We start from the raw sequence: 12,609 nt of genomic DNA, 5'->3' as shown, positions 1-12,609 counted from the left end.
CCACTGATGTTGCTTTGCCATAGGTGTAGGTAGGTATATGCCATCTTTGACAAGGCCTACAAATTTTAATTAACTCTAGCAATATTTCTTTTGACACGCTGCCAGTGGTTTCAGCTTAATCAACAAGCTCTTTATTCATACTGCTAGACTCATACAGTAAATCCACTATACCTGCACCTACTGTTAGTGATCATAATGAGTATAACAGCTCGTCTAACTTTTAAAGATGATGGGGGTAGGGGGAAGAAATGTATTGGCCAGCCTGTTTAAATTCCTAACTGCTAGCTACATTCCTTCTTTCCAACAAACTTTTACTTTAAATTCCCTTTCCCCGACTGGTCAAAGCCTGATGCATTTTTAATTTCAGAGTACAAGAGAGATGCATTTGTTCAGTCCATCCCCATGTTGATGCAAGAACTGTTCCTAAAGGGGGTTAACTATTTCATTTTTCTGTTAGATGTCTATTTTGTTGCAGTATCACCTAGAGTCCCCCACCCAGGATCATGACCCCATTGTACTAGATGCTGCACAATTCCCTGCGTGAGTTTCAAAAAGAATTCATTTAAAATGTATATCTAATTTTCATTGTTAAAATGCCAGACACTGTTGGAAGAAACTTCCCTTCTGGCCATCTTACACCACAATGGTGTAGTTTCTTGCACTTTCTTCTAATGATGACTGACCACGGTCACATTGGATACTAAACAGGAGTTTAGTCTATGCTCTTCTTCACTTCCTAGTAATTGCCAATAGTAAAAAGTCCAGCTGACTTCTCTAGTTTTCAGTTCCTCAAAACTAGAGTACTAAAATTATTGAAATGATACATTTTCCAACCTTTTGTAATGTAATGTGCTCATGTGTCACAAAACTTGAGAAAAGGGAAATCATGACTCCACAAATAGAGTGCAACACTACGACTGTAGTGCTTAATACTGTCACCCATAGTATCTCCCAATTAAAATAACTGTTCGTTGTGGACTTGGTCTCTTTTAACTTCATGTGGGAGAGAAACAGTTCACTTTTGGTTGAGTTGTCTATCTCCTTTGGTTTACTTGGACTTGGTATTTTTTTACTTTGGTGGTTTGAGGAACTAGTTCAGTTTGTTTTGTGGGAGAAGGGTGAAGAGCAGAGAAGGATATTAATGTTGTGATTGATATGGTGGAAAATATTTAGTGGAGGTAGCAGTTCCTGAAGGTGATCTGTTCCAGAATTCATCTGATGTCCCTTAAATAAAAATTAGGTTTTTTCTGTCTTTGGGTCTTGGTCTATTAATAGCTCTGAAGATTAGGATCAAAGCCTTGCAATACTGTTGGAAGGACATTGGGGGCCAATAGAAGCAATTGACATATGGGATTATGCTCACCATAGTTAAATCAGGAAGATGGAAAGCAGCACCACCTTTGGACTTATATAGTCATTGTCAGGTACAATGAATACAATAATCACATCTGGTGGTGATCTGTGAACATTTCTCTGTGGCCAGCTCCTCATCTGGAAAGAATGGGCCAAGTTTGCTAAGTTTGGAGGTGAAAATGCATTCTGAGATGGTGTTGGCTGGTCATCCAACCATAGTGATAAGCCAAACAGGAACCTGAGAATTCCCACCACTTGGCTCTATGCTCCCATTGGAGAGAGGGAAACAGCATTTTGGCTTGTTATTCAAAGCATTTTTCCCTTTAGTCCTGCCTGGGGTGCATTTGAGCCAGCTGTTGTTCATCAGAGAGCTAATCTCCTATAGACTGTCACTTTAGCAGTTGTGGTGCTTGCATTGGAAGAGAGATGCAGATGAGTGTCACTGACGTGGCTGCAGCTGCGCTCTTGGCTTTGCAAGCATATGTGGGAAAAAAGATGGGTAGCTGGGATCCTGCAGGTGAGAAATGGCAATTATTATTGCTGCTCTTGGGTCTACATGAGCCTAACAATGGGAGGAGTTGTACTGCTGCCATCTACTGAAATATTGAAGTATGTTGTACTTATCTGGTGGTGACCTCTGTTAAAAGCGATGGAGAGGCCGAGGGCCAGCTGATGATCAAGCACAGAGCCCTGTACTCTGCCCTGCCCCACCCCCACATATGTTCCTGTGAAGATATGGGAAGTGGGAGAGCAGTGCTGCAGAGCTACCTGAACCTTTTCTTGTGCAGAGGATATCCTCAATTGCCTCTTAAAGGCAGCTTTCTATGATCTTTGGTGAGCTGTTGGGGGCCCAAAGCAGCCAGTTCCAGTGCTGATGCCTGAGCCTCTTACCTGCAACTAGGCATTTACATAGCTTATGTCACTCATTGCATGAACTGAATCCACTTGTCCTTTCTGCAGCTATATAAAGGCCACTTAATGGAGGGGGTTTAGCCTATTTGTGCAAATGAGCTATATGCATATACATTTGAAAATACAAGTTCCCTGTTTTTAAAACAAATATAAAACCAGCAGATCAGCCAACACCCCACTTTCCTCCCGCTACAAACTTTCCTTTCAGGAAAGACATGTAAAAGTACAGAGCCTTGGTCTGCCTACACTGCAAAACAAGAAAACCCACGTTAGCTAACTTAAGTTAAAATAGAAGCAAAGACTTTTTTTTTTTTTTTTGCACTGTAGATATACCCTTAGCATGAACCAACAGTCAGCAGATTTAGGCTGCCATGGCAGCAGGGTGGGGAGAGTTCTAGAGTCAGGGACTCTGGATAGATAATAACCTGTGGCCACACCCCTCCGTTTTACACCAGTGGACCATCAGCTTCTATGCTGACCCCAACCAGCATGATTTCACACACAGAGAGAAGAGGCAGCTTTTAAAGGAGCCAGGCCTCAACCAGCTAAAACTACATCTAGAAACAAATTGGCAGCTAGTGCATACTACTGCACACCGGTGAAAAGGAGTGCAATGCTATTCTGACATGAGTCTCGTGCTAATTGGATATTTTTCTCCCCTGGGAGTCCTAACCCCTGGAGTCAAGTGATGAGAATCTTGGCTTCCCTTTTTAAGACAAAACATAACCTAGCTTTTCATGATTGCAAAGAAAAGCTTGAACAGTGATGAATTACAAAGGCTAACGGCCAAGCCCACTAGAGGCTTATAAACTCCAGTTTAACTTTAAAAATATCATAGGTGTTTAAGCTCCATTTACGCAAACAGGACCCCGTTTTGTGACATATTGAACAAACATGAAAAAGGCTGTCTCTTCCCCCAGGAATATGCTGCACTAACTTGCCTTTTGAAAGCTCTCAAGGTGCATAAACTGAGGAATTGGGTGGGTTGAATATGTTATTGTACAAGTTTACATTGTACAGCTGGTTCATATTTTGGGGCAGGACAATCAAGGGGTTTGTAGAATGTATATAGTGCAAATAGACTTAGAGCCATAAGTGGCACCTTTAGGTGCTACCATAATAGAAATACGTGCCTGTGTACTTAATAGCAGATTTGATTGAATAGCTGTAGTCTGGCAATAATTTAAAAACAATGCATTCCTTTGGTTCCTGAATTTTAGTTCAAATATCCTGTTAAAACTTAGGAAAAGTTACTTTATCCCATATAACTGGCCTGAAACCCAAATTTTCAGAGATACGAGATCAGCATTATATAAATGCCAGCAGGGCTGGCTGGAGCCCAAGGCAGAAACAAAGGAGTGGGCCCTGCTGCCCAGAGCTGGGGCTGAAGATGCATTCAGAGTTGCTTCATCGTGGGGCTCGCCCCCCAGATGTTCCTCTGTGTCCGGCTAAGGAGGCTTGCCCCACAGTTTGAAAACCTCTGCTTTAGTGTGATTTATTTCCACTTTTAGAGATTAAAATGACTGTAACACTGGCATTACATTTACCCACAGTGCCACCGTAGATATGATGTAATTTAGCTTTGCCACGGCCCCTTGTAGCATAGGGCCATGGGCAATTGTCCTGCTTGCTCCCTCCCAACGCTGGCCCTAGTTGCTAGTACATATAGTTTAAGCACCTCTGGCAGCTGTCACAGGGCTAACACTGTAGTTAGAGAATAAACAATAGCTGGGGTGGCAAGGAGCGAGCAGCGCAGCCTTGTCTCAGGTCAGTCCCTTCTCCCTTTCTGGCCCCCATGTCTGCAACCCTGCGGGGTAATTTGAGGGAGGAGTAAAGTTTCCTCTGTCAGTTGCAGGGGTCCGGCCCATCAGCGAGATGGAGCCTTGCGCCTCTCTCGCCACCAGAGGGTAGCACGAGAGTGAGAAGAGAAGGCAACAAAAGGAGGCGAGTGCGTCGCCTTGCGAGGGAGAAATTTGGGGACGTTTCACGGGACGTTGAAGGGTCGGCGGTTTGGGGCTGGTGCTTCAGCCTGCCCGGTCCTTCCTGACCCCCGAATCGGGTCCGTCCTAGGCAGCGAGGGGAGCCCGAGCCCCGGTGCGACTGGCCGCAGAGCCCTTACCGTTACCCCTTGCGCTCTGCTGTGGGGAGCGCGGCCCCGGCCGGGGCCGCCCCGGGCGTGCGGCGAGCCCGGCAGAGCGCACGGGACAATAGCCATTGCTCCGCGAGGGCAACTCCGACCCGCCTCCTCTCACTTCCCACCCAAAGTTCAGAACTTTGCCGACGTCAGGGGCTCGGCAGCCAATGAGAGCCAGCCGTGATATTTTGGGAGGGGGGAGGAGTGGCCCCCATGGCTCTGGTGCCTGTCTGGCTCCGGCTGCCTCGCACAGTGAATGGGGAGGCGGCCGCCGTGGAAGCCGCGTCCAGTGTCTCCCGCCCCCCGGTCTCTGCGCACCAGCAGCGCCCAGCGATGCTGGCCTGGCCTGCGAGCGGCGAAGGTGCGGGAGCGAGGGGCTGAGCAGCTCTGAGGTCTCCGCCATCTCCTCCCCCGGGGGTTACCTGCCCTGTCAGGTTGGGCGATGCGGAGCGGGGCGCTTGCCGACACCCCTGCCGGATGGTTGGCTCTGTTTACCTGACCTCCCTGGGTCTCTTCCAGCCGGGCGGAGCGCTGCTAAACCCCTCGCCTGCTGGTGCCGCTCAGAGCGAACACGGGGCAACCTGAGAGGCTCGCCCTCCACCCCCGAGCATAACCTCCCGCCCCCCCTCCCTGGAGGATTGGGCGGTGTTTCGAGGACTCCAGGAGCGCGAGCGGAGATAGATGATGGAGGCAGGGGGCTCCCCTGGGCTGTGCTGAGAGCCCCTCCCGTTCCTCGGCCCTTTCCGTCGGAGGGGTTTCCACCTTTGAGGACTGGCTGCCTGCCGGGCGCGCGCCCTTTTTACACCCTTTGGTGACGGGATAAGGAGACCATGTTGCCCGGTGGGAGCGGCGCATCCCTGTGTCTGGGCGTGATCCTGGGCTTCTGGAGCTCCATGGCTTGGGTGCCTGTCGGAGGATGCCCCAGTAAATGTACCTGCTCTGCTTCCAACGTGGATTGTCACGGGCTGGGACTGAAAACGGTGCCCCGCGGTATTCCCAGGAATGCAGAGAGACTGTAAGTAACAAACACCTAGGTTCGAGCGCACTTGATGCGATCCCCTGCAGCTGCATATCCGGGCGGACCCAGAGCCCGCACAGTCATAACAGCTTAAATAATCAAGCCCGGCTTTCGTGTTTGCTGGAGGTTGGGCAAGTTGCAACCGTTCTTATACTGGTCGTACACTAAGAGCAAGCCCTATGTTCCAAGTTCTTGTCTCTTGCAGTAACTTAAGTTTAAAATATTGTTGTTTTAGGTTTTGCAGTAACTAGTTTTCAAAGGACTTCAAACCTCCTTGGCTGTGGCACTGCCCTGGCTTAGCACTGTCTGGAAACGCTCCAGGAGGCTTACCATACGTGATTAACAATCTGGGTACTTTCACCTGGAGACTAGTATTGATTCCTTCTTGCTTTGTTTCCCAGTATGGTGACTGCATTCCCATGGAAACATCAGCTGCTGGCAGAAATAAATTAAAATGGATAATAGATTGCATTAAAACAATCTCTGGTTACTGTCTTAAATTGACAGAGCAAGGCAATATTACAGGGAAGCCTGTCACTTAGTCCTTAATTCCCTTTATGGTATATCCCAGATATCGCTGCGTTGTGGAGTGTTGCAGACTGCATGAGCTAGAATACCTGAGTGCAACAGGAGGAGTTGGGGGCCCTAATGCTTTCTAAGGAGATCCTCCTTGCTTTGTGACCATACACCATAGATGCACGCTTAATTTGCTATCTTGAGGCTAAAGTTCCTTTGTGAATGAGAGAGCTGAAGCAATCTGAAATTAACCCTTAATGGAATGCTGGAGTTGCCTTCAGGCATAGTGGACTGCATCTGTGACGCAGGTTGTTATATTGCATATGGCATATACATATTACAACGTATAATGGAGATGTGTAGAACTGAACATTTGACAGAATGTCATTGCAGCTCCATAGTTAGTTGCCAGTGAAATCCAAACTGAAGTGTAGTTAAGTTTTAACATTTGAAAAGTTAGCTAGCTCATACAAAATATATGTAAGTGTGTTGAAACTATTCTGCAAATAACACAGGTTAGCCCAGTGTAGGGAGTGACTGCCCACCATATTTCATTTTGGCTAGTTTATTTAGGGAAAGCTCAGACCCTCCAATTATTTTACTTTCCTTCAAGTAAAAATGAAGCAGATGATTTGTGACAAAGCAAAAAGTTCTCATGGGTACAACTCTCAAAGGCTAAATTTCAGCCCAGGATGAATTGTTATGGAGGTCATTAATGCTTCCAAAAACTCAGCTCATGATGGAAATGTTAACAGCCCTTTAATGATAGCAGTGCTGTTATCTTACAAACCACACAACTTCCTATCTTCCATACTTGGCAATACTTTGCAATACTTTGCAGTTTCACACACAGACCATTTTAACACCAATTGAGCAAATGAATATTAATCTTTAGATGTCAGTGTTTTAGAAAGGATTAACATCTATTGTTGCATAAAACTCTGATCTGAAAGAGAGAAACTATTTAGCAGCAGTCTGGGAATCTAGAGAATAGCGTTCAACCTCGTAGCAGAACACAGAGCCAACAACAGTAACATTTGGTCCATATACTTTCATATACTACTACTAAAATTCACATGCACAACTCATAAACTTGGTGAGATGTGCACATTCTGTATGCCAGATTCAAGGACTAAAAGCTGAAATGAGTTAAATTTGGGCTAGAATTAAGGTGCAAATATTAACAATAAGATATTTGACCTTTGGAACAACTTATTGGGGCATGGTGAATTCACTATCACTTAACATATCCACTCTTGACATAGACATTTCTAAAATATGTATATTCTAGCTCAGTCACAAGATAAGGACTTAATGCAGGTATTATTGGGTGAAATTTAATGGCTTGTGCTGTGCCAGAGATCAGGCTAAATGATAATTGTCCCTTGTGGCCTTAAATGCTATTACTCTGTGTGTATGTATGAATGTGTAATACAGTAACATTATAGGGGAATGTACTATGTACATGAAGTGGTTGTAACGTTCAGTATCGATTATAAAACTTTGTTTTAGTCCTTTACAACAAATGTAGTTTTTAAGCTTATTTCCTTATAATAGATTGATAAAACTTGAAGTATCAAACATACCTCAGAAATAAAAGTATTGAAGACCATATTGCAAAAAATTAATCTTTGATATAATACAGTATCTAGGATGATCTTTATTATAATGTGTAAATGGAGAGCTTTTAAGTTATTGATGTAAAATCTAAAGTAGCAGGCTATTAACTTGCCAGAATTCACTCATGCGTAATATTAACAGATAGCATGTCATAATAAAAATATTGACTCTAATATACATCTAAACAGTCCTCAAATCTTATTACAGTGCAATCTATACTCTACTTTCACAAGCTATCTACCAGTACCCAGTCTTTTTTCAATATTTTTATTCTATTGATGCTGATAGTCTCTTATGAACCATTTGTTGTTTTTAGGGTATCAGCTGAAATATAATCTTTTAAAAATACTTTATCTATTTTGAACCCTTATTTAAATTGATATAGTAAACCAACTTTTTTTTTCTTAAGCTACATTTGGTAATTACACTAACTTATAAGAATGGACATAGTGGGTCAAACCAATGGTCCATCTACGACGGTATCTTGTCTCTGACAGTGCCCGATGCTAGATGCTTTAGAGGGAGTGAACAGAACAGGGGCACTTTATCGAGTGAACTTGAAATTCACAGATGAAAAAAGGCCTTTTTTGGTTAGCGTTCTGATTATTACTTATGAATCCAAATTCATCAGACCAGGAGCTCATTCCAATGCCTTGTTTTTCTGCATATTAAATAAATGCCTGTTTTCTGTCCGCTTAACCATAAATATTCTATACAATAATCGCATAGGATTTTAAATGTGCTGTTAGAGTCTCAGTATATCTTGGAGCCACCTTAAGCAGTTATTCTCAGTCTTAACTTTTCCTGTTAAACTCCAGAGTGTACTAAAAGGTCCGATTGCCTGAAAAAGACAGGCTAAACTTATATGGAGTGATTGGGAACAGGCATTTTATCAATCAGTACTGTGTGTTCCATGGCAATCTGCTAATTCTGTGCATGACATTAGATTGTTTTGATTTGTAGCCCTTTGCAATTTTCTTAATATACTAACTTGTGACTAGGAAAAACAAATGCTTAAATAGCCCTGAAATGATAATGCTGTCACTAAGGTCAGGAAACAAATAGCTACGGTTTGTAAGATATGTTGGAAAATCATGTTCTCGTGAGTTTCTTGATGGCGATTTGCCTGTCATCCTGCTTTACTCTGTATAAACAGAAATCTTCATCCTTTCTGCATCCAGGTAAGGTATAGGCTGAAAATGCCAGTTTCAATTTGTGTTGATTTGAAATTGACAAGATATCTAATAGAATCACTTAAAATACTTTCACACAAAAGCTCTTAAAATTCTGGTTGTGCAGATCTTCAGGAATGTTTGGGCTACTGCAGCCAAGATAAATATTATTTTAATTTTGTTTTCCCAATGAAACCAAATTAAAAATAAACTAAAATGTAACATTAAGGAGACCTGGAGAAAAGCCTTCTGCCAAATAAATTAGTGCTTTACACTTGTTCTTTAGAATTAACTAGTACAAATCTATCTGTATCAAGGGAAGTGCAAAGTCACTAGAGGTTTTTAGTATTATAAAGTCACTGCTTTGACAGTTTTTTAATAATGAATGTGAAACATATGCTTTATTTTTTAATGTCTGGAAATTGCTTCTCTTGGAAAGAAAATTGTTGATGGTAACTCTTTCCAAGGGTTGCAGTCTGCGGAGCAACCAGTGGTCACAGAGATAATTTTAGTCCAATTTTCCTTAGGATTAACTTTTTACAATTTAATGTTCCATAGTAAATTGTAAAAAATTGCAGTATCAAGTCTACTGCATAAGCATTGCTGCATTTTACATAATGTCAGCACATTTTATGCTAGCCCCTTTCCCTTAAAAGTCTAGCATACATTTAATTTACGCTAGCAGTGTTATATGCAAAGCCAAACAAACAGCAGAGATTTTGGTGTAATGTGTCCATGCAGCAAAGATATGGCTAAATGCAGAGGAAATGAACAATTGAAATGAAAATATTTGCCATGAAGCACAGAGTAAACAGATGTTACGTTTACCTTTTGTACTACAAAAGGAACCTACAAATGTAATTCTACTTCTACCCAAAACCTCAGACAAGAACATTAAATAAATTAAATGGGTTCTAAAATGTGGATTTTAGGGTTTGGTTGTTTGGGGTTTTGTTTTTTTGGGGGGAAGGGGAGGGTTGATTTTTAACTGATGATCCGTAAATAAAATTTCTACACGAACAAGTATATGACCATAGGGAAAGATGGCTGAACATCTTACTTTGGTTCTTGGCTTAAGCATGTGCTGGTAAGTTTCATGTTTATTATCTTTGCAGACTTGCATAACAAAATCCTGAAAAGTACAAGCACCCTAAATAATGCAGAAAATTATTTGTTTAAAATTATTTGTCAGCCTTTAGCAACTAGCTAAGCACTATGGTGAAATCCTATAGAAAGGAGTCACTATGTATAGAAAACAGTAAATTAGGCAGTGATATATGTGGCTCCAGTGAAAGATTATTATAGCACTAGTGACCCTAAGCAAATACTGGTTATTTAGAAATTACATAGCATATATAAGGATGTACATTCAGCTTTTTGGATGTATCTTACTTTACCAAAGTGTTCTATAGGAGGACTATACTTGATTAACTAACTGAACTGGTATGCTGTAATCAGCTTTTGGAAGTGCTGTTGTTTCCATGTACAATTTCATATTATATTTTATTTCTTCTGTGGAACCTTGACTGGCTGTGCCATGTTATAAAGAGGGACATAATCCTATAGTTGAAACCTTTAGTTGAACAGATAAAATCATTCCCAAGGCCAATTTTTGTGGCATGTTAGTATTTGTTTATGAATATTTGGTTATTGGAAAATGCCTTTAGCTTTTCTGCTTGTTGGTTAATTTACCTTTTATATGAGGCTCATGAAAGCACCATATGACTATAACCTAAAAATTTGACTCTTGTAATGTATTTGTCTAGAAAACTGACTTATCTTCTAATATTTGTTTTTGGAAGTTGTTTGTAATGTAGTTAGTAATCTATTTTGTTTGAAATATACAGTGTCATGTGATTTTGTTTGTGTAGTGTTTGTGAAGGACTTCACTGCTGTATCACTTTGGGATGCTGTGAGCTATTCAGAACAGACTATGTTAGATTTATGGTGTTTAGAAAGAAAACCTAGATCTGTAATGAAATATGGTACATTTAACTCTTATAGCACTCTAAATACATGATTTCAAAGCACTTAACAATTTGTCAGTCACCCCAGTTTTACAGATGGGGAGATTGAGGCTAAGGTGATCAGATAACAAGTGTGAAATTGGGACACCTTTTTTGGGAGGGGGTGGATATAGTTGCTTAAAGGTCCTAATATTGGACAGTCCTGATAATATCGGGATGTCTGGTTGCTCTAGCTGAGGCATATGTGCATTGACTCATCCACAGTGTCACAGCCAGTCACTGGCCCCATTGGACCACATAATACCCTTCTGCTCCAAATCTAAAGACACTTAAGATTGAGAAACATAGTAAAAATTTACATCCAGATCTAGCTTCTGTTAAGTATGCCATTTGAGCCCATCTGGTTCCTCAGCAGTCAGTGTTTTCTTCTTCTCCTCCTGTTAAATAATAAGTTCTTTGGTGGCATATTACTGTTCTGAATTGCTAGAGCAAAGTTTTTGTTTCATTCTCCATAGCAAAGCTAATCACTCTCCTACACTGTGCTTGAGTAGCTAATTCAAGTATGTTGATATTTAGGAGCAATTTGGAAGTTTAGTCATCAGCATACTATAGAGTTTTTTCATGTGGTGTAGGGTTTCTGTTGTATAAATATATTATTGTAGTATTCTTGGCCTGAATGAATGGAGCTGCTGAGGTCGCATTGGCTTGTAATATTTTTCATCCTACTCAGCTCTGTTTGTCACGTAACTTACTCCAAGCTCATTTCTTCAATACTTCCATATTACCACAGAGCATTTTAAAAAATATATGCAAATATTTGAAATATATTAATTGTCAGATTAACACTCTGACTTTCAAGAAGTCTTACCACTAATTATTATATTCACTTTATGTATATACAGGTACAGTCCCAAATCCCCAGTCAAGACCCGTCGATTAGGCCATGTGCCAATAAGGGGAGAGAGCTTAGAGCATGTTGTCTAAATCCCTGATCCAAAAAAAACCCAAACACAAACAAACCCACCTTAGCTGAGTTGCTTAATTTTACTCACATGGACTTCCCTTCCTAATTTAATGGGACTACTTATGTGCATACTGTAATCATGTGCATGATTGCTGGATCATGGTCTCACTATAGTATAGTTGCTTATTGTATAAACAATGGAAGGGGGGAGGGATGATGAGGGTAGCAGCCACAATATCTGTAATTACATGGTCTAGCAATGTGCACAACTTTTTGTCAGATGCTAAAACGTTACTAGTCTCCTTATGCCAACAACAGATCAGAGGTGGTCTGTCATCTTGGGTGTCTCCATGTTACAGGAGAAGGGTGAAAAGTTAACTTAGAAACTGTAGATAATAATTAAGTAGGGGTGTTACTTGTGGGCTTGTATTATTTTTATTTCTGTGACCCTATCTAGCTTTAAAGCCCCTTTAGTCTTTTAAACCTAAGCTCATACCAAAAAAGCTGCTGAAAGAAGTATAGCAAAAAAAGAGGCTGTCTTTGCGAAGAAAGCTAGTCTTTCTTTTTTTCCTTAGGCACATCCAATAATTTAAACGATGTGTGCGCTGCTTTTCTGATCACTGGCTTGAGAAAATGAGGCTGAGTCAGAGCAGGCCAGTGGCGTGCTGTCTGTGTTTGCAAGGTTTCAAAAAACATGGTCCAACTGGCGGCCCATGGGCCAGATCCAGCCCTTGGGACAATTCTGTCCAGCCCCTGAATGCGCTTTGTAGAACAAAATGGCATCCTTGGCACAGCGTGACCTCGCACATGCAGTGCATAAAAAGGTCAGACTGTGCAGAGGACACCATTTTGCACCACCTAAGTCAAGCAAGGCTAGAATTGCGTGCCTTGCTAAAAATGTCCCAGCACCCCACTGAAGCAGGGTAAAGTTACCTTCTGAAGCCCTTCCAAAC

At 41.7% G+C, this 12,609-nt stretch overlaps 1 protein-coding gene across 1 annotated transcript in view; it reads left to right on the top strand.

Annotated features, from left to right (window-relative positions):
* Nucleotides 1-3,896: 3,896 nt before the first annotated feature.
* SLIT3 (slit guidance ligand 3) overlaps nucleotides 3,897-12,609 on the top strand; it is a 676,405-nt gene continuing 667,692 nt past the window's right edge. The window contains exon 1 of the mRNA XM_067566650.1: nucleotides 3,897-5,414. Coding sequence (XP_067422751.1) covers nucleotides 5,230-5,414 — 185 coding nt within the window. The 5' untranslated portion in view covers nucleotides 3,897-5,229. The remainder of the gene's footprint in view (nucleotides 5,415-12,609) is intronic.

The sequence above is a fragment of the Emydura macquarii genome, unplaced genomic scaffold (genome assembly GCF_026122565.2).
Source record: "Emydura macquarii macquarii isolate MOO-44397 ecotype Brisbane River unplaced genomic scaffold, CSIRO-AGI_Emac_v2 contig_2768, whole genome shotgun sequence".
In the NCBI taxonomy this organism is placed as follows: domain Eukaryota; kingdom Metazoa; phylum Chordata; order Testudines; family Chelidae; genus Emydura; species Emydura macquarii.
The sequence above is the reverse complement of the archived record's forward strand: the minus strand, read 5'-3'. Positions and strand labels throughout refer to the sequence as shown.